The sequence below is a fragment of the Chamaea fasciata genome, unplaced genomic scaffold (genome assembly GCF_029207755.1).
Source record: "Chamaea fasciata isolate MVZ Bird 193981 ecotype frontalis unplaced genomic scaffold, bChaFas1.0.hap1 SCAF_4, whole genome shotgun sequence".
NCBI lineage: Eukaryota > Metazoa > Chordata > Aves > Passeriformes > Sylviidae > Chamaea > Chamaea fasciata.
The window spans coordinates 27,971,432-27,992,351 of record NW_027094089.1 but is presented as its reverse complement, the minus strand read 5'-3'; the positions used below and the strand labels follow the sequence as shown (position 1 = coordinate 27,992,351).

At 37.8% G+C, this 20,920-nt stretch overlaps 1 protein-coding gene across 4 annotated transcripts in view; it reads right to left on the bottom strand.

The window, feature by feature from the left end:
* The window catches only part of GPBP1 (GC-rich promoter binding protein 1), a 39,860-nt gene that overhangs the window by 7,943 nt on the left and 10,997 nt on the right, over positions 1-20,920 (bottom strand). For all 4 annotated transcript variants that reach the window (XM_066181174.1, XM_066181171.1, XM_066181173.1 and 1 more), the window contains 8 exons: positions 14,348-14,466; positions 9,628-9,751; positions 8,953-9,176; positions 8,252-8,318; positions 5,995-6,179; positions 4,869-5,009; positions 4,239-4,403; positions 399-583 (listed from right to left, as the gene is read on the bottom strand). In XM_066181174.1, coding sequence (XP_066037271.1) covers positions 399-583; positions 4,239-4,403; positions 4,869-5,009; positions 5,995-6,179; positions 8,252-8,318; positions 8,953-9,176; positions 9,628-9,751; positions 14,348-14,410 — 1,154 coding nt within the window. In that variant the 5' untranslated portion in view covers positions 14,411-14,466. The remainder of the gene's footprint in view (positions 1-398; positions 584-4,238; positions 4,404-4,868; positions 5,010-5,994; positions 6,180-8,251; positions 8,319-8,952; positions 9,177-9,627; positions 9,752-14,347; positions 14,467-20,920) is intronic.

Here is a 20,920-nt window from a genome sequence, read left to right as displayed (position 1 = left end):
AAAAATAATTAATTACTTTAATAACAATGAAAAGTTCACTGGAGTTTTATATGAGATGCAGTATTTAAAGCATTACTAATACAAACAGCAATTACTAGAATTCTTCCTCCCAGACACCTAGACCAAAATCAGAGGGATGAAGTCACTATGTAATTTGCTATATTCTTTACTAAGAAATAAACTTTTTTTACTAAAAATTGGATGCAAGTCAGTACACAGGTCTAAGAAAAAGTATATCTCATGTTAAATTAGTACATGTCTAAAAGATAAATTTGACATTACTCAAGAAACATTTTTTGTGTTCTCAGTTTTCAGATTCTGACTTCTGAACTAGTAAGAATTTATGAACGTCCTCAGTTACCATGAAGGGAACTCTTTATGTTCGACAAAGTACATACCTATGCTCTGCCTCAAGCGAGCTTGAAAGAACATTTGCCTGAGGGAAAGCTGAAGACTGAATGATATGCTGAGGTGTAACTGAAGCATTGCCATTCTCCTGCAGAATCTCATTTTCAAAGTTTCGGTTTATATCTCTCTCATGATGAGGATTGTTGCTGTTATGCAAGCTGAAGGATTCATCATCCTAAATACAAAAATAATTTTACATTAGAAAATGTAAAAGTGAATTCTATCCACAAGTAAATACCCAGGAATGCTGCAATTCAGTGGTTCTGTTTAGTTTAAATTAAATTTAAATGGAGAGACTCTGTACTTCACGGGTAATTCTCTTCACCCTTCTGGCATTTGCAATACCTGCATTCTACAGAATTCCTAAGATATGCTACTGATTAAGTAATGCAGAAAGCAACTTACATGCCTTTCCCCAAATTTTTCCTGCAAAGTTTCACACATCTTAAAATTCCAACACACTTCAGGTGTCCTTCATACTTACAGAAATAACAGGCTGTTGATTTTTTAATGCTCCTAATTAAATATCAGAGCTGTGTGTCAGGATAAGTCTGAAAGCATATGAGTTCTCAAGTTGACTTAGTCTACGGGACAGGTCACAACACCTGTATCTCGAATAGCAAATTCTCTGCCATGAATTCAGAAAGACTGCATACTGCTCATTAAATGCAGACAAGTTCACTTACACACATGCACTCAACCCCAACTTCTCAGGCTGTTGCAAACAGCAACTGTAAATTATTAGCCAAGAAATACAAACCAAGAAGAAAATTTATTTAGAAAGCAGACTGTTCAGGTCCACTTAAATATTAAAGGCTCTTTAGCCTATAAATATGAGGTATCTCTTTCTACTCTACTCATTCAGCACTGTAATTCTTAATTATGAATGAGCCAAATAGCCTCAGATGTCTTACCAACTGTAAAAACAAAGAAGAGTACAATCATTTTAAACAACAAAATCCCTAAACTGACCATATAATAGCATTACCCATAGCAGAAGGAAATCATTCAATCTTCTGCACCTGTAAGAAATCATACTTCAGAGCACAGGATCAAGACCACGATTTCCCTCCCACTCAAATGCTGTCTGCTTTCAAAATTTTAGAACAGTTAACAAGGTAATGTTAAGAACACATATCACAGTAAACATACATTAAGCTGTTACATTATATGCTTGAAGAACATGTCACATAATACCAAGAAAAATGTATAAATTTATTAAGAAATTCTAATATATAGGGCAAAACAACTTCTTCCAAGTGTGATTCAGCTGTTGAGTACAATTTGCCTCATTATTTCATAATTCTGAATCTCTAGATGGATTCTAAAATCTTTCTAATCTTAAATTAAAATCTTTGTGTATTTCCTGAACACACAAACAAAGCTACCCCCAATATCCATCTCAGGGCACTGAGTCACATAACACCTAATGGAAATATGTAGGCATTTTTTGGATCACACATACAGCTACAGTCCTATTACAGCAAATTGCATTTTGCCTGAAATAGGATCGGGTCAGGAAAGCCAATCTCACTTTTATGAGCAATGTATGCTGGCACTGTTTCCTTTTTAATATCTCAGAAGCCTAATATCTCTTCCTAAAAATCACTTGTTTATCTGGCTGATTTGTAATTTATGGGATTTTTTGATTTAATATGACATTTTAAACCACTCATTTACAGCAAACTGGCTTGTAATCACCTCATTCTAAATAACAAAATACTTATCTTCACTTGGACTATGTATTATAACTTGTTGGTGGCTGGTAGTGTTTGACACAAATATTCTCTAGTATCAATCAAGCACTGCATAAATCAATGCAGACTGAAAGAAACTTGATGCGTATTCTACACAGTCATTATAGGCCTTCAAGTTCTCAATTAGTAAAAACCTGTGGTTTATGCATATATTGAGCTCTTGCACCTATGATTAGACCAAAACCAGAGAACTTCTGGCTATCTAAACACCAATGAGAAATGAAAGGGTTTGAGAAGCAGAACTAACTTTTTTGTTTTGTAGGATAACTAGCAGCCAAGGTATGAAACACTGCCCTCCCCAAGTCTCTTGGTGCCAGGTAGGATTCATACGGAAGGAGCGGGCAGCTCACTGAGCCACTTTCCCATCATTTACCAGCAGTCCTGGATTACCAGAGAGGTCCCAGGCAACTGGAGGTTGGCAAATGTGAAACCATTTGCAAAAAGGGTTGGAAGGAGATTCCAGGGAATTACAGGCCTGTCAGAATGGCCATGGTACCAAGCAAGGAGATGGGGCATCTGTAGCGCTGTGAGTGCCATCACATAGCACAGGCAGGACAACCAGGGGACCAGGCCCAGCCAGCATAGGTTTGGGAAAGGCAGGTCCTGCTGGCCAACCTGATCTCCTTCTACGATCAGGTGACCTGCTTAGTGGATGAAGGAAAGATTGTGAATGTCTTCTGCTTGAACCTCAATAAAGCCTTTCTTTGACACAATTTCCCAGAGAATTCTGCTGAAGAAGCTAGTAGCCCATGGCTTGGACAGGTGCATTCTTCACTGGGTAAAAAAAGCCTGGATGGCTGAGCCCAAAGGGTGATGGTGAGTGGAGTTATATTCATGAGTGGGGTTCCCCTGGGCTCAGCACTGGGGGCACTTCTATTTAATATCTTTATCAATGGTCTGGATCAACTGCACTCTCAGTTCGTTTGCAGGCAAAACCAATTTGGGTGGCAGTGTTGGTCTGCTGGAGGGCAGGAAGGTGCTGCAGAGGGATCTGGACAGGCTGGATCATGGGCTGAGGCCAATGGCATGAGGTTCAACAAGGCCCAGTGCTGGGTCCTGCCCTTGGGTCACAACAGCCCCAGGCAGGGCCACAGATCAGGACAGAGTAGCTGGAAAGGACCTGGGGGTGCTGGTGACAGCAGCTGAACATGAGCCAGGGTGTGCCCAGGGGGCCAAGAAGGCCAATGGCATCCTGGCCTGGATCAGCAATGGTGTGGCCAGCAGGAGCAGGGCAGGGATTGTCCCCCTGTGCTGGGCACTGGTCAGGCCACACCTCGAGTGCTGTGTCCAGTTCTGGACCCTCACTGCAAGAAAGACACTGAGGTGCTGGAGTGAGTCCAGAGAAAGGCAATGGAGCTGGGGAAGGGTCTGGAGCATCAGCCCTGTGAGGAGCAGCTGAGGGAGCTGGGGGTGTTTCGCCTAGAAAAAGAAGGCTCACGGGTGAGACCTTATCACTCTCCATATCTGCCTGCAAGGAGGTTGTGGCCAGGTGGGGGGCTGGCCAACACTGTGACAGGACACAAGAAATGGCCTCAAGTTGTGTCAGGGAAGATTCAGGCTACACACCAGGAAGACTTTCATCACAGAAACAGCAGTCAAGCACTGGAATGGACTGCTCAGGGAAGTGGCTAAGTCACCATCCCTGGATGTATTTGAAAGACATGTATATGTGACACTTGAATACATGGTTTACTTGCAGACCTGACAGTACGGAGTTAAAGGTTGGACTTGATGATCTCAAAGGTCTGTTTCCAGCATAAATTCATCTATGATTAGGTTAGTTTACAAAGCCTAATATATCCTTCTTATTGCTGCTAAAGACACACAAGTACTAATGTCATGAACATGCACTAACAGATGCTGCAGAAAGACAAAAAGAAACTACAAAGCAGCACTGGAGGAAGAGTAGTACCTGGACCAATGTTTGTAAATTCATCAAAAGGTAATTCCTTTCCTTCATTTAGAGACCCAAGACCATTAATTAACAGCTGACGATTACTTAGAGTAAAATAAAAAGTAGTTTTTAGTTTGTCTGAAACCTACTGGATCTACAGTAAGTATGGGCAAAATTACCTTCTCTTGCCCATGATGATTCTCATCTTCACATTCCTCTTTCACTCTATCTCTTTTCAACGCTTTCAAAAATTCACTCTTCTTATCAGTCCGCATTCTTGTCAATTTTGTTAAACGAGGCTGACCAGATTTGTCAACAGGGGATGAAGAATTTGACCGATTACACTAGTGTAGGAAGTCAGAAAAAGAAAGAATGTAAGAAGCGTTTTCATTTAGAAAAAATTCAATTAAAGACTGTTATCTGTTGTTTCAGGTTTCACATATATTCACAGCCAAAAGCAGAGGGAAGATCTGCATTTTGGTATATACAGTGTGTAGATGTAAACCCAGAGATGCAGGTTTATGGAGCACTGCTAATGAACAGTAGGCCTTCTGAAACATGTAATAATACCTTTAGCAGTTTTGAAGTCTGAATGTATCAGACTGTATTTCCTAATGTGGGTTTTTATTCCAAATCAAATCTACAAAGGAAACTGTGCCATACTTTAAGGCTGGTGATGTGCCTTCCATCTTTCTTGCACATTAAGTTCCAAAAAACCACATTTAATACAATTCTGTATAGAATTTACTGACCATCCTTGCTTAAACGAATTAAATGTTTTATAGATTTAACTACAGCCACTGCTTTACCTCTTTAACTGAATTTTGTGTTACAGCAAATGCCTTGACAGTTGATTTGAAAGGACTGAAATTGCCAACACCATATGCAGATTCATGAGGAAACGCATTCCCAAGTTTATTTTCTTTTGCTTGGCTCTTCCACTGTGTAGGCTAGACAGAAATATAAACAGAGATGTAAAGTCTCATTAACTACAAAAGGATTCTTTTCAGAATCTTCAGAAAAATGATTAAGCAAAAGCAAATCATAACTTCAACCTTAATGTAGTGCAAACATCTGTTTTCTTGTGGAAAAGAGGCTGTTTATGAGCAATTCATCTGCTCATAAATACTGTTCACACTGTTTATATAAAGACTAAAATTTCAAAACAATTAAGATACTCATATTTGAGGTGTTGAAAATGAAATATGGGACTTCAACAGCTGAAAGTATTATTTTAGATTCAAAATGTTAAAGAGTTAAGAACTAATTTATTATATGCTCTCAAGGGCATAGAAAATTCCTGAAACAAAAAAATAGAGATGAAGCCAGTGAGAACAGCTCAGCTGGTTACAGATTGGCACTAATAATGCCAGGGTTGTGGGTTTGAGGTCTATATGGACCATTCACGTAAGAGCTGAACTCAATGATTCTTGTCGGTCCCTTTCAACTCAGAATATTCTGTGATTATGCATATGGAAAGTTTCATTTGGAAAGAGACAAGAGTGACGCTTACAGATTATACCATAAATTCCATCTATAACTGAGATAAATTCTGAAGGTATTATTATGCTGACTATACCTCTCCACGATGTACCTAATTCTGTTCTGTTAAAATCATATATACAAAAGGGACTGCTATTCCATAAGTTAAAAACACCATTTTTACTCTCACCTGTACAGCTGCAGCACTTCTCAAAAGTGTCAGATGAGAAGCTAAGAGATACTAAATTATAATTAAAAAAGAAAAATGCAAAAAATAGTTTCTATTGATTTTTGGGGTGTGTTGCATTTTGCAAGTGTTGAATACATGATAATACAGGAACTTGAGTAAGTGATAATCTAGGAACAGTATTCTCAGGAACAAAATAAGCACATTAAGAATTACAGCATGATTTTTTAGGCATGTTTTTCATAACACTGGTATACAATACTCACCTTTGCAGGTGGAGTGACAGGTTTGGGGACTAATCCTTTATAAACACTTGCACCAGTGCCATTCCTTATTGGTTGTGAGTGAAGACTTCCCACTACTGGGAATCCAGATATCCGGAGTTCTTTCGTGCTGCCTTTTTTAATGACCAGCATTCTCTGGGATCTAGATTTAGGATTTAAAGGGTACTCTGGAAGAAAAAAAGAAGTGTGTATGTATTATAGATACATGCATGTGTGTGTGTGCCTGTGTACACAATCTCACTAGTTTTTAGTTCATAAGGTACAGGACAGCCATATGATCCAGAGCAAACAGGCAGAAATCAGGAAGTTAAATCAGTATTAGTTCCACAAATAACATACTGTGGAAACCTGGAAAAACACAGGTTCTATTCCATTTTCTACAATCATAATTTTAAAAATATTTTATTTGGTGATGCAGGAATTGCACTTTTTGAAAGAAAATATATTCTTCAAAGAAGCCTGCTACACAGTTCTAGAGACTGCTGCACAGCAATTCTAAAATCAAAATACTGTTAGTTGTTGATAGTTACACAAACTTCAAAAGAGATTATGGCTTTTACATTCCCCTTAGGGTTTCATAAAGAATAATTAGTTACATATTTATTCACAGCTCAGTTTAGAGCTCTGCACTGAGATTCTATAAATATGAGACAAGGTGTGCATTACATGTTAGACCATGGCAATGACCAGTTTCTCTAACTCCATGCTTTAGGTGGACATAACAGGACAAAATTTCCATGTTCACTGGAGCACAAACTAGGAGACAGTCAGCTGTCAAGCTAGAGAAACTGCCAATTAGCAGTGTTAAGGAATGTCTATTAAAAACAGTTCTAAAATCGTCAAAAAGTGAAAAAAATATATTTCTTGTACATGCATTCCAACATTGCGTTACGAGCCTTCTCAAGGATTATGCCCTCTCCCTGTAAGCAATTTACTTCACATAGTCACTATATCCTCAGTTAAAAAAACAAACAAAAAACAAACCCTATCATAAAAGCATACATGACTTTTGCTTTGTTTAGCAGGTAGATATTACAAAATAGTTATCGTAACTGTAAGCTTCATTCTCATTAAACCTCATGACAAGATTTTTCAAAATACTCACAGGCTCCCATCACATATACATGAAGCAAAATTGAATCTAGGAGATGCCTACATTTTTAACAGATATTAGAAAGGACTGTAACAGTCCTCTGTCCTGAATATTGTTTCCTTCCAAAGCAAGTAATAACAGCCTTAATTTCAGTTTTTCAATTACAAAACAAGACTCTTATTGAAAGATAGATTATCACATGAAAGTTGCTAACAATACAAGACCAGAAAGCTGTCCAATTATTTATGATGCTGCAAAGGTTTACAGCAATTAGATATTTATATTGAGGGGTTGGCCTATAGCTAATGTTACATTAGCATGCCAAAAATACCAGTTAAGTATGAGAAAAAAAACCGGCAAATAAAATACCTTCAAAATCTCTGTATTAGCATTACTTCAAGTATACAAGTAAAAGTTTTCATGTTTAGTATTTTTTTAAAATAAAGAGAAATGCTCTCATTTTGACTACATTTATTATTTTAAAACTCCTGCCATCTAAAGTTACCACCTTCTTAGGGGTAAGCAATTGACAAGCCCGTTAGAACTCTAACAAGGCCGTTAGAATTGTTACGTGATAGCCAAACATAACCAGGTGAGGATGAAGAAACAATCCCAACTACAGGTCTGCTCAATGTGCATGCTCAGGTTTGTATTTGTCATACAAATAACACACAAACACAATCAACAGCATGAGACATTTGCTTCCAGAAAAAGACCTTAAATCTCTGCAAGCTAACCTACTCTTCCAGCTCTCCCAGGTTTCTCTCAAAATTCTTCCAACACATCTAATCAGTCAGAAGCATTCTTTTACAAAGCCTTTAGCTAGCAATCAACACCATTAATTTAGGTGACCAACCCTCACTGCACTTCCTCTTGAAAATAAAGGTGACTATTTCTTGACATGTTTACAAAAAAAGATGCATACTTGCTCTGGGAAAGAATACTAGTTGTGGCTGCATCTACAGACTAGCTGACTGATACTCATATCAAAGTGTTATCCTTTAACAAAAAGATACCAACATTGTAATAATATTGAAGTCTTCTCAATCTCTACCTTTATAATTCTAAACACAGGTTTGTATTTCAAAGAAAACAACTTCAGATCTCTGCTACATTTTTGCATTCAAAAACATTAAAAATACTCACCCCACACACCTGCAGCTAGAGATTTATTCTGGTTTGGTTCCCTCTCATATTCAGGGTTTAGAGATGGCTGAAAGAAAGTTTTGTCATTATTAAAAAAGTAACTCTTGATTTGTGGAATGATTGAAATAAAGAATCTCAGTAACACCAGAAGCATGACCTCTGCTGACAGACTAAACAGCTCCCCCATGAACCAAACAGGTCAATGCTCACTTTTTGTTTCTTTTCGCCAACAAAATATCTCAGGCAACAGCCAATGTCATTACATGAACTGCCCAGAGAAAGCAAAAAACAGCAACATGTACTTCTTCAAAGAGTTAGACCACCCTCCCCCTTACATTCTAACTGAAGGTTGAAGCATGGCATCACAGAAGGCCACAGGCATGGAGATTATTTTGTTACTATTTCAGATTCCAGTAAGGTAACTGTGCAGAATTTAATACATATCCATATTACAGCAGATGGGAATCCAACTGTAGTTTCGCTTAAATACACAAGTAACAATCATAAACATATAGGGACAAAATCTGGGTATAAAATGAGAAACAAGTTAATGGACAAACTACTAACGCTGCCTTACCTACAGAAAATTCTTTATCATGACAATCTGAAACTGGTGAAATCTCATTAAGTGACTTGCAATGGACAAAATAGTACATGCAGACAAAATGAAACCTTTTTGATTGTAATTACAATTTACTTACAAAATCCTCAGCCTCAAACTGGTTGGGTACTTCTTTGTCGTCCTTTCTCCGGGTTTCATTATCAAGTACACTGTTTTCATGCAGTCCCTGACCTTTTCCACAATGAAAGGTGCTGCTACGAGTACGGGAACCTCCACCATGGTACCCTCCACGATGGTTTATGTTTTCTGGACCATTTCTGCCTTGTGAACGCCAACCATTCCTCTCTTTTCGCCCAAAATGCCCTTGGATTTTTAAATTTTAGAGAGATGTAATTACAAACTATTTTAAAAGAATATTTTACTCTGCAGAATTGTTATAAAAGGTAAATCATAAGCTCTATACACTGGGATACAGTAGCATAGGAAACAAGCTTTCATTCGCATAAGCAGCACAGAAAAGACAGCCAGCCAATGCTACAACAAGTCAATCTCTTTTTCTGGCTGTTCATTTATATGCTGTTGGCTAGAGTATTAACTTAACACTCTTACCCTACTCAAGACAGAAATACACCTGGAATCGCATTACTTTAATCAACCCTTAGTGCTCACATCCTCTCCCAGAGGTGTCTTTTCATTATCATTCTTTTACTGAAGAAAAATGATTTAGCATAGACGAGCTATCATCATACTTCCTTTCTAGCTAGTGCTACAAAGAAATGATTCAAACATATTCACAGTGCTCCATAAATTATACCTCCATCTGGCCTTCCAATGTTAGGATCAAAACCCTCTGAAGAATTGTGTCTTCTGCGATTTGCTTCACAACGATTCTCTGTCCATGAAAAATTTTCAGAATGTTTCTCAAAATTCAGCGATGACTGTAAAGAAGAATAAGTGGTAGACCTGAGATCTGATTAATAACAAAACTTAATCATCAGAACCGCAACATGCACATTGTTCACAGTATATACAATTCATTCTTACAAGAACTTTGAATGACAGACAATGCAGCAGTCCTCACATTTAGACCTGTGTCACCATCTCCCAGGCTAACAAAGTGGAAGCTGCATCTTCTGCTCCAGGACACTGAAACAGCCCTTAAGTCACATGTCTGTGACACAAGGTAAAAAGCATCTACTTTGTTTTGGCAGCAAAACAGAGCACAAGTGACATGCGTTGCAGCAGAAGAAAAAAACTTTTAAAAAGGTAAGAAAGGACAGAAGATCACAATTTGGAAGGCAGAAAAGAAGTCTGGGATCTTAATCTGGATTTTCAGAGACTACATACGTGCATTCTATAGAAAGCAAGGAATCACTTCCACCCAAGGCAGCTATACCCAAATAAAGCCTAATTCATTAATCTTGTCATTATAACTTAAAAAAGCAAACTAAAATCTTATCTTGAGAATACCACCAAGAAATCAAACTGCATCCTGACTAGAATTCATACCCAAAGGGATTAGACCAAAAAACACCTTGCCTTACCCAACCCATTTCTTCCTCATAACTTCTCTCTGGGTGTACCTGTAAAATTACTTCCTTTTTCCCATCCATCTCACAGAGGAAATCACACACACACAAAAAAGACAGCCAAAGTTCTATGGAAAATGCCCCTGTAGAGCTCAAGGTGAAGTTCAATATTCACTGCTTAAAATTCAAACTCAAGTAAGTACATATTTAAAAATCAAAACATGTATTTTTAAATTATACAGAAGTCAAACGTACAGGGACTACCCTCTCAATCTGAGACCTGTGACGTGAATTACTTGACAAACTCTCCTTGGAGAGAGCAAAACCAGAAAACTGAAAAAAAGTATTTAAAAAAAGTACTTCGAAAATTACCAAATTAATCTAAATATTAAAGTGAAAGAAAATCCTTAAAAATTTTGACTAAGCTGCCAAAGATTTCAGAAAGTGCTAGATCTGACAATCTTAGGTGAAATTTTAGAAGATGCTTCATGTGTTCATTTACCTACAACAACCTCTTAATATTGCTTTTGGAATTTAACTGCCTTTTTTTTTGTATTAACTGCAAAACAATCAACATTTTCACAAACTATGACTGACAGCATTTTATGTATTGTGTTTGAGTTGTACATGCTATAATGAATCTGACGCTTCTAAGCAGTGTGCAAAGATCATGCAGTTTGCATTTTCTCCACATGATGGAGGTACGTGTCTACGAAGCCTCTCGAGGCAGAGATGAAAGTAAGCTGTGCAATCAAAAAGAACTTTATTGGCAACTTCTGTAAATTGCAAAATTATCTGACTTGGTTCAGCCAATCAAGGAAAAGGGATAGAAACAACAGAGATTTTAAGAAATACAGGAAGTCTAATTGCTTAACAAGAAGTAAAAGTGAACTTGTAAAATTGACTCTATCCATCTGCAATGTCCCTATACCCTTTTTATAACAATACTTCCTTAAAAGTTTTGTCCATATCCCAAGATGGTTTCACTATTCACAACACCTCCCCATTCCAGATGCCCATCTTCCAATACTGCACTGACACAAACACGTTAGTTCCAGACCTGAACAAAACCCACTGAGTGACAGATACACACCTTTTTAGGTGGATGTTGCTGAGTAATTGACAGAGAGATGAGAAAAGCTTGCTGTTAAAAGGAAATCAGCAGCAATAGATGAGATGGATTTCAATCAACCTTTAATCTGTATGTCACATTAAAAAGCTCGTTCACTACCACAGCTTCTTGGTAGCACGTTTCTATGTCAGCCTTGAGCTATGTAAGGAAAAAAATCTCAGCTACTAAGGGCTCAAGGGGAAAACCAGAGTGTTGCAGGTGTAAGACCTGAAAATGATTACACTTCAGGAATATAAAAATTGACCAAGCAGAGCTCAGTTTCTACTTCTCAAGTCTAAATGTTGTTGATACCACAGGCCCATCCCAGCTCCATTCTGCACAAAACATGAGACACCTTGCCTTCCTCTTCATCCCTCTTTTCTGCTGTTCTCTTCTGCTTTTTTTATATACAGCAGAAAATAAGTCTATTTTAGGAAATAGAGGGGACAGGGGGCCACAAAACCTGCGACCTGTCTTGTGGGGGAATCACGCGTCTTATTCTGTAGGCTAAAAACGACAAACAGACTTTTCAAGCACTTAATATCCAGATGTGCTCTATATCACAGAATGCTTATCATTGAGGGAGCAGGTAATACAGAGAAATAAGGTACATTTCAACAATGACACACAAATATTACAACAGATTAAGCATACAAGATGGAGTTTTTGAAAGAGAAGAAAATCTAACTAAACTCCGTGAGTCAAAGAATCATGGAAGAGAACAGGAGCCAAAAACTTGCAACAAAATTTCTCACAATTCAGAAATTAGGTGACAAATAAAACCCATACCTCAGATATTTTCTAGTGGTACAAGAGTACTTCTGGAACTTACTTTTATCCTGCTATACTGGCAGATAAAGCATGCAGGTGAAGCTCCTGCAGCACACTCCTTAAATAAGTAGTGAAGATTGTTTTGCAATTGTGACACCATATCAAATTAAGCCCCAAATACTTTTCCAATTTAAAGCATATTACATTGAAAAAATCAGATCACAAGAATTGAATGCATCAGAAATCACAGAGAAAGAAAACAGAAAGACTCCTTAATTTGAATTTTCAGACACTCTGTAACCCAGAACTGAGAGGCTTTATTTTCCCAGAAACAGATTATACTAAACAAAGAATCTAGTTAGGTCAGGGTAGAAGAGACATAAACAGAGTGATAATAAATAAGGACATTCAATGACCTGACTAAAATAATGTGTTTATCTTTGGGTAGACATACAGAACCAAAGCATTAGGAACAAACTAACACTGCCATCTATCTGTGCATTTAACAATACCACAAGCCTATTGCCGTAAGTTTCTCTAAGCTAACCATTTTCCGTGGACATGAAAGACTGCACAAAGGTTATACATTAAAGAAAAGCAAAGCAATTCTCATAGCAGCAGATAAAAACATTGAATTCAAACAATTATAATGAAGACAGGTCTACAAATAGGGAAGCAGATGACAGGAGTTTTAATATCCAATGCTGACTCTGCCTCTGCATTTGCACAAATTTAGAAAGAGCAGAAAGATAGGCCGGGAAGAAACATTTCTGAGATAGACATATGTTGGGGGTTAGGTTTGTTCCTTCTTTCTCCAAAGAATTTTTTCCCCACAAGTTACCAAGGAGACCAAGTATTGGATACTTGAGAGTACTTAACCGAAACAAAGAGGTGGACAAAGGTGGAAGGTGGAGATAACGCAGGTAAAAGACAAAGCTTGAGGCAGCTGCGAGCTTTTCTTTTTCCGGCGTTCGGGGAGACGCGTGTCTACCGCTCCTCGAGGAGCTCAGCCGCCGCAAAGCACGCCGAGCGGAGAACGGCTGTTGCTGGCTGGAGGAGTTTCACTGTGGCCAAAGGGATCCAGTCCTGGGAAATATACTATCACCGGTTCGGCCTGAATCCTGAGTTTTCCCTGCCACTCGCGGGAGCTGGTCCAGGCCCTGCCTCGCCTTCGGCTTCTTCGGCGCTGCTCCTCTTGCTACAGTGTGACCCTGCACCCCCTGCGCTGCCGGGACATCCTGCCCCTGCCTGCCGGGACACCCTGCCATCCCAGCGACCAGCCCGGGACTTTCCACTGTTCCAGCTTGGTGCTCTGAGGATCCTGCAGGGACACCGAAACCAAACTGCCCTGGGTTTTGTGAAACAAAGCCCTCAAGGTTCTTGGTACTGTTGTCGTTTGTCATTAATGCTGTAGTTGTTTGGTGGGGGGGGGGGTGGGGGGGGGAGGTTTTTTTTGTGTTTGTTTGCTTTGTATTATATACTAGTAAAGAACTGCTATTCCTATTTCCCAAATCTTTGCCAAAGAGCCTCTGATTGTAATTTTACCTGGCAGATACCTGTCTTCCCAAACCAAGACAACATACTCAAGACTTTCAGGAATATTTACAAATTGTAGCAATTAAGAGACTATTATTTCCCATTTCCAAGCTGTCTCATTATATGAAGTAACAGTAGTCTAGATGAAACAACCAGAGTGAAGATGCCTAACAGTATGAAAGCACCACACTCCACCAGCAGCAACAAGCATTCCACCTTCAAATGCAGAGGCATTTCAAAAAGTCTAAAAAAACATAGTTTTAATCGCTTGGATGACAGAAAAATACTCCTGTAAAATTTACAGGACACAATTAAAAATCAGAAGCAAGAACTTCAAGTACATGCTCTGTCTTGGTACTTCTAGCATGGAACACAATTTAAAACATCTGATAAAGGCAATCTTAAACCAGCCACAGCCAAGGCCAGGCATGTGCTTCTTTCCATGAATTAAGCTGCTCAAGCAAAAAAACTGGAGTCATCTGTCATCACAGTATTCATGAAGAGATTTGCATTTTTACTGTGATTATGACATTTAGACTTCCCTAATAATGAGAGCTGTCTTTTCAAAAGAACAATATAAAACATACCTTTGTTGATGATGGTGGAGTAGGGAAATTAAGCCAGGCTGGAGCAAAGTCATGCTGCGCCATTTAGGTCCAGTCTCTCTGAATCAATGAAAAAAGGCTTAGCACCTCATGGCAAGTCCCTGTAACCAGAAGAAAAGAAATGAGTCCTTTCAGATGCTTATGTTACAAGGGGATTACACTTGTTGTCTTTTGTTCAGTACTTCCCTTCTCTTTTCCCATATTATTTTCCTCACTGAACAGGTTTGGAATCTATCTAGCCTCATCTCATTTACAGCATCAAATCTGTGTTTTTATTACAAAAGTGTCATATAAATCACATATATCACAGGAATCATGAAAATATAACTGTAACATTTCCTTCTTTATTTCCTCCTATAAATGGGATGAAGCATCCTGCGTAAGGTCTGATCCAGAACACTATGGCAAAATTAGCTTGCTGAAATACTTTCTGGTACTATCTAGAAGGGATTTTGCAAGCTATTTTATTAGCTTCCCAGAAGCTGATTTTTTTTTTTTTTTTTGTAATGAATCCCTAGCAGTTAGTCTCAGTGACCACATGGAAGTTTCTTATGAAAAGCCTAGATACTTGGGCGCATCAGAAACCTGACAACATCTGTAGCTTCAGTGGAAACAGAGTCTGTATGTCCAGAGTGTCAAAATCCAGTAAAATTCTCTAGTTCGAAAATGGGCCAAAGAACGCAATGGTTTACGATTAAAACACAATACTTTTTCTACTCTACACTCTTTCTCACCGGTAAGAAGATATTTCTCAATAAGCAAGAGAATGCAAGGTAATGTGAACTATACTACCTGAAGGTGAACTGTAGCACAGACAGGAAAGAAATGGATGAAACACATCCCAAATTATATCTTAGGGCAACTGAATCATGCTCTGCAGCTAGTCAATGCAAAGTAGTCAATGACTCAAAAATATTTCTTAAAATATGGTATACAAGCTATTAGAAATCCAGCTAGTTAAAACATAATAAACACCCACACACATTATACAGGGAGGCCCAAGTAAACATGAATTCCACATCTCTGCACAGCAGAATGCAAATCTGTTAGCACAGATGTAGTTCACAGCTGCTGTAAGGTATTACTAAGAAATGAGGAATCTGACCTTAGAAACTCATAATTACGGTAGTTCTCTGCCCTGAACCAGAATATTGCAGGCTACCATAGATTTCCACTGACAGACAGCTTCTAAAAGGAAGTCTAACAGATTTGTTAGATTTAATTTCATGTAAAACTGTACTTAGTTGAGTTGCTGTTTCTTTATAGTGAGCTCATATTTAAGTTTTTGGGTTCTTCCAATACCATAGTTAAACTGTAAGGCAGGACATACAATTATTACAGTTAAATAGAGACAAGGTTAAAGGTAAGTCTCACCCAAATAATTAACTATTAATTACGCTGCTGAAGTCACTCAGCTCACTCCTAAACCAATGTCAACAAAAAAATCCAGAGAAATTTTCCAAGTATTTCCAGTTATATCAAACTAGTAAAATAAAAAATAAAATTCTGAAGTCAATGAACCATCACAGAAATGGCTTCTCTTTCTAAAAGGAACCACACTCATTTTCACTTATACATCCCATTCAGCAAAAGTATGCAAAAGGGCATATGTTTACAAACAAACCAAGAGATGTTAAATCAAGAAACAAAAAATCTGAGCAGATTCCAGCAGGAAAAAAAAAATTATTCCCCTTCACTCAGACACAAGTTTTCATCTTCAAGCAGAAGAATCATGATATCTTCAGAACTTATCAAGACAAATTTTCAGTACTGCAAGATTGACACATCAACAACAAAGTCTTCAGACTGAGGCACTTACAGTCTGAAAAACGATGAGTAAGAACATAAAGATTCCACAAAGTACCACCAAGTTATTGGTGCATCAGCTATTAAGTGCAGGACAGCAAATCTACTGACAACGCAACTTAATACATTTATCTTACTGTTTTTAGAAAACTAGTCAAGCTTCCTAGCATTATTTATGCAATTGCCATGAGAAGAGTTTGTTATTACCTCACTAACATCCTTACCTTTTATCCTTTGCACAAAAGACTGGGTGATCACCAAGTATCCAAGGACTGGAAAGGTATTTTGTAAAAAGACCTTTTCCCACAGCTCACTTACACTGGCTGCCTACATTTTCATGAAAAAATTTTTCTAGAAGCAGATTCAAGTCCTCCTCCTGTTCTCAGCTAAAAAAGCTCTAAAAATTTTTCCATAGTGCTGCTCTGTCAGATGAGTCAGTCCTCTTCTTAGAAAGAAATACACTTAAATGGTAAAGACAGAGACCTGGGCCAAAACTACACAATACTCAGAGCACAAAGTCAGCAACAGAGTATATATTTAAGTTTCAATAAGCCCATAAAAGACAAGCTTTTAGGGCCAATTCTTCCAAATAGTTTCAACAAAAAAAAGCAAGAAATAAAGCACAGATGTATTTCTAGAACACTACCTGACCAAACTCAGAGGTTTGCAGTTAAGCATTAACGTGAAAAACAACTCCTGTGGATACTCCACACCAAAGTTGAGAAAACTTTTTTTTCACCTAATTGTACATATGCCGGGTCTAGCAATTAGACATGGGAACACAGAGTACTTTCATAATTAAACCTTTCTCACTTTGAATAGGCACAAATATCTCAGCCATAATTAAACTGAGAAACAAAAGGCAAGTCAGGAGAAAATGCTTTAAAACTACTTTAGAGGACACAGCCCACTCAGCTGAAAGTTGCTAGTTCCATATTTTGCCAGGTTTCATAAACATTTTTACCATTGCCAACTTTCTGATGTTGCCAACAAGTTCGCCCTATATAGAAAAAAAATTTACTATGAGCATGATCTCTGTTCAGATGATCTGACACACATTTCATAGCTCTAGGATACTCTTCATTCTCAGGAAGGTATTTTTGATAAACTGATAACAGATAAAGCATAAGAATGGGATGTCAGCAAGGCACCTCTGCTGCCAGGGGGAGGATTTACTATGCTTAAACCCTTTGTGATCAGCTTGGTGGCCAATGCTAGTGTTTCTTGCTTGTTTACCAACTTAAGGTGGACCAACAACAAGCAAATAATTCTGCAACACATTCTAAGACTAAAAAGGTTCCTTCTACCTTCTTTGCCTACTACTCAGGTCCCCTACCTAAGCTATTCCAAGAAGTCAGAGACGTGTCTGCACTCTGTGGCGACCAAAGCATTTGCAACCTTTATTCAGATACTATCCACTACTTTTAAATTTTAAAAAAAGCAACATTTAAAGTATTTAAATAGAATGAAAGTCAATAGCATGAAATTGCTTCTATAACACTGACATGAAACCATAAATCTACTATTAGGTTTTCTCTTGCATACACACCACACAAATGCTGTGCAGTAACACTAACAAAGCAGCTGATGTATTGCCAAGCATTAATACAACTATCAGAAGCAAACACCACAGATTCAGAAAATTCCAGGGCTTTCAGAAACTCTCTTGGTAACAAAAGAGCTGGCCCAAAATTTATCATGAATGTTTAAGCCACCATTCCCTATTAGCATCTGGCATTGCATTAGATCTGGTATTCTTCAACCAAACTGTGGCAAAAACTAACTTGGCTCAGGCTCTCAGCTGCTGAAGCCGAGCTGCACAATTCTAGAAAGGTAAGAAAAAGATACTGAAATACTGCTATCCTCACACTATTAACACTCAAATACATTTAAAAGTCTTTAGTCAGACTGGTCAAACTATGATCTCATCTCAGCAACAGCCTCTTGTGATCAATTCAAGTAATGTGTAGTGACCTTACTGACCTCAGTAAAAAAAGTCTTCCATAGCCCATAAACTCAGAAAAAAGTAAAGTGTTGATGTGTTGTGGATAATAGAACAGTTTAGAGCAAAGAAAGAAAGAAATTCTGTTCTTAAGTTTTACATCTTGAGGGGGGATCTGAAAGAAGTCTGTAAAGAATTTTGCTTTAAGTAACTTGCAGTAATGAATCTGATATTCAATTCAACAAAACTTAATTCTATAATTTTGTGAAATATGATCTTCAATAAAAAGGAAGTGACTGCCAAGGAATAATGAACAGCTGGTTCCAGATGATGTACAGTGAAGAGATTTTCATAAATATTACTCAGTCATCTACTTTGAGTGACATTTGCAGCTGAAGTAAGAGCAACTGCATCAAATACACTCAATCACCATGCAGAAAGGGTTGGGCTGGCGTTTTTTTATGATTGAGTCAATAAGATTCTTTGTGACAGAAACTATTTCTCACCAGTTGTAAACGAGCAGGAAACTATACATTCTAAACAAATTTGTGTTATCTGCATAGCATCTGGGAAAAATTTATGTATTGCCTCTGTTTTACAAAAGTAAGTAACATGCTATGAAAAGGGAATCAGAAAGCAACTGCATCAGGAGTCAAGATTTTTGGGAAAAGGCTAGGAAACAACACCTAGGGTCAACACCCAAACCTACAAAAACAACAAAAATGAAGCTACAAGTACCATTGCTTTATCTTGCAACTACCAAATTAAATGAAGAAACTAAACATTAAAGACTATAGTCAATTTTCCCCACACTACCACATTTTTCTATTTTAAATTCCCATAGAACAAATGAAATCACACTTAAGAATAACAGCACAGGAATTCAAGTAAAAACTTAGTGCAGTAACAAATTATTACAGTGACGAAGGACATGAAAAGTCTAAGGAATCTATCTGGCTTACTGTGCCTCACAAAAATGAAGACAGAAAAAAAAAAAATTCACCCTATCTGCAACCATTAATTCACTATTACTGGGACAAACAAACTTACTAACATTTAAGTTTCATTTGCAAAGCTTGGTCATAAATTAAAACCTCCACCACTCAGTTCTCAGGAGGGCATGAAATACACAGACCAAGGAGATCTAGATAAACAAACTAGCTGAAATAGTGTTATGAAGTACATCTTGGCTTTAACAAACACAATTCGTCACATTTTAATAAAGTTATGTAACTTCTTGTAGAAAAAAATAATTTATTTTATGTTGGGGGTTTTTTTCTCACCTATTTATTTATGGGCGGAGAGGGTGACAGGCAGAAAAAAATGCTTGCACACCATTTGCGCTAAATTTGGGACTGCTGCCACCACAGTCATGTTAGTGATGGATTTTATGCCTTTCACCCAGGGGCAATTCCACGAAGCAGGCAGACTGGCAGTAGCTTCCAACCACTAGTGAAACCCAAGAGCACCACTGGCTAGGAACAATGTAGAACCCAGCAAGCATCTGTTACTCCAGATTGTATCTCTGCCTAGCACAAAAAAATGGGAATACACTGCAGTCACATACCAGACTCAGTGCAGGGTAACTGCAGAGCCACCACAGACAGAATTGTGTGTATGTACTACCTCACTTGAATGCTGCACTATTCCAGGAAGCAGTTGTGCTGCCAAACGTTATGAAGAAAAAGGGTAAGACATGAAGACAGACCTAGACTATTTTTCCCCCATGCCAGGCAACTATAAACACTAGACACAGTTAGCACAGACAAAGTTTTAAAATAAATAAAATTAAAACTAAAAATAAAACAAATTGAAAAATAAGCTAAACAAAAAAAAAAAAAAAAAAAAACCACAAAAACACAAATAAACTAAAAAACCAAATTAAAAATAAAAATAATATTTAAAAAATAAATAAAATAAGAAACTTTCCAGCTCAAACTCTGGAAAATTTACAGTGTAAGCAGACTACTTCCACTACTTTCTACTTTATAGAAACTCACATCACGTCTTCTGCACTGCTTCTGACAACACAGTAGAACAGCAAATTCCTTTACAAAAGTATTTAATCTGGCCTTAAATGTATCATGAAAACAAAGGCTACTGAAGTCTGGAATGAACTGGTTACACAAAAACATAATTCACCTGATCACTGATGGTCCCTTTTAAAGACAATCCTTTACCCAGAATTTCTTCTAGGTTTAATTGTATTCATCAAACCTTTACAGAGTTTTTTAAAAAAAATCTCTCTCTAACATTTACACAACACTAAAAATAGCCACAGAGCATCTCTGGAAGAGCACAATACAGGAATTGAAAAAGTAACTGCTGTGAGAATTGAGCTGGAGACAAACTCTGCACTGTCTGTGTAAGTAGACACGAGAGCCTATAGATGGCAGGGCAAAAGAAATCACCTTCTGAAATATTGCAAGATGGCAGGGCAGAGAAAGTAGATATAATCAAAGCATTTGGTATTTCAGTTCTCTTGTACCTACAGTCTCTAGTCCCATCAATTGTAATAACAAAACTAAAGTCTCCCTCATCATTTGCACCTTCACACAATTCTCCATGAGAAGTGAGGTTAATGGCTTAGTAAATTTAAATTTGGAAAGGACCTGAAAAATGAAGGTATAACATCCAGAGATAACTCTGAAAGACGAATGGACAACTTGTACTTCCCTAAACTTCTCACCAAGACTAATGGCCAACTTTTACCTCCCTAGAACTTTAAACCAAGTATCAGCCTGTGCCCACTGGAAAGATACTGAGGTCTCTTTATCATGCGGTCCTTTACTGACCTCTCTCCTCCA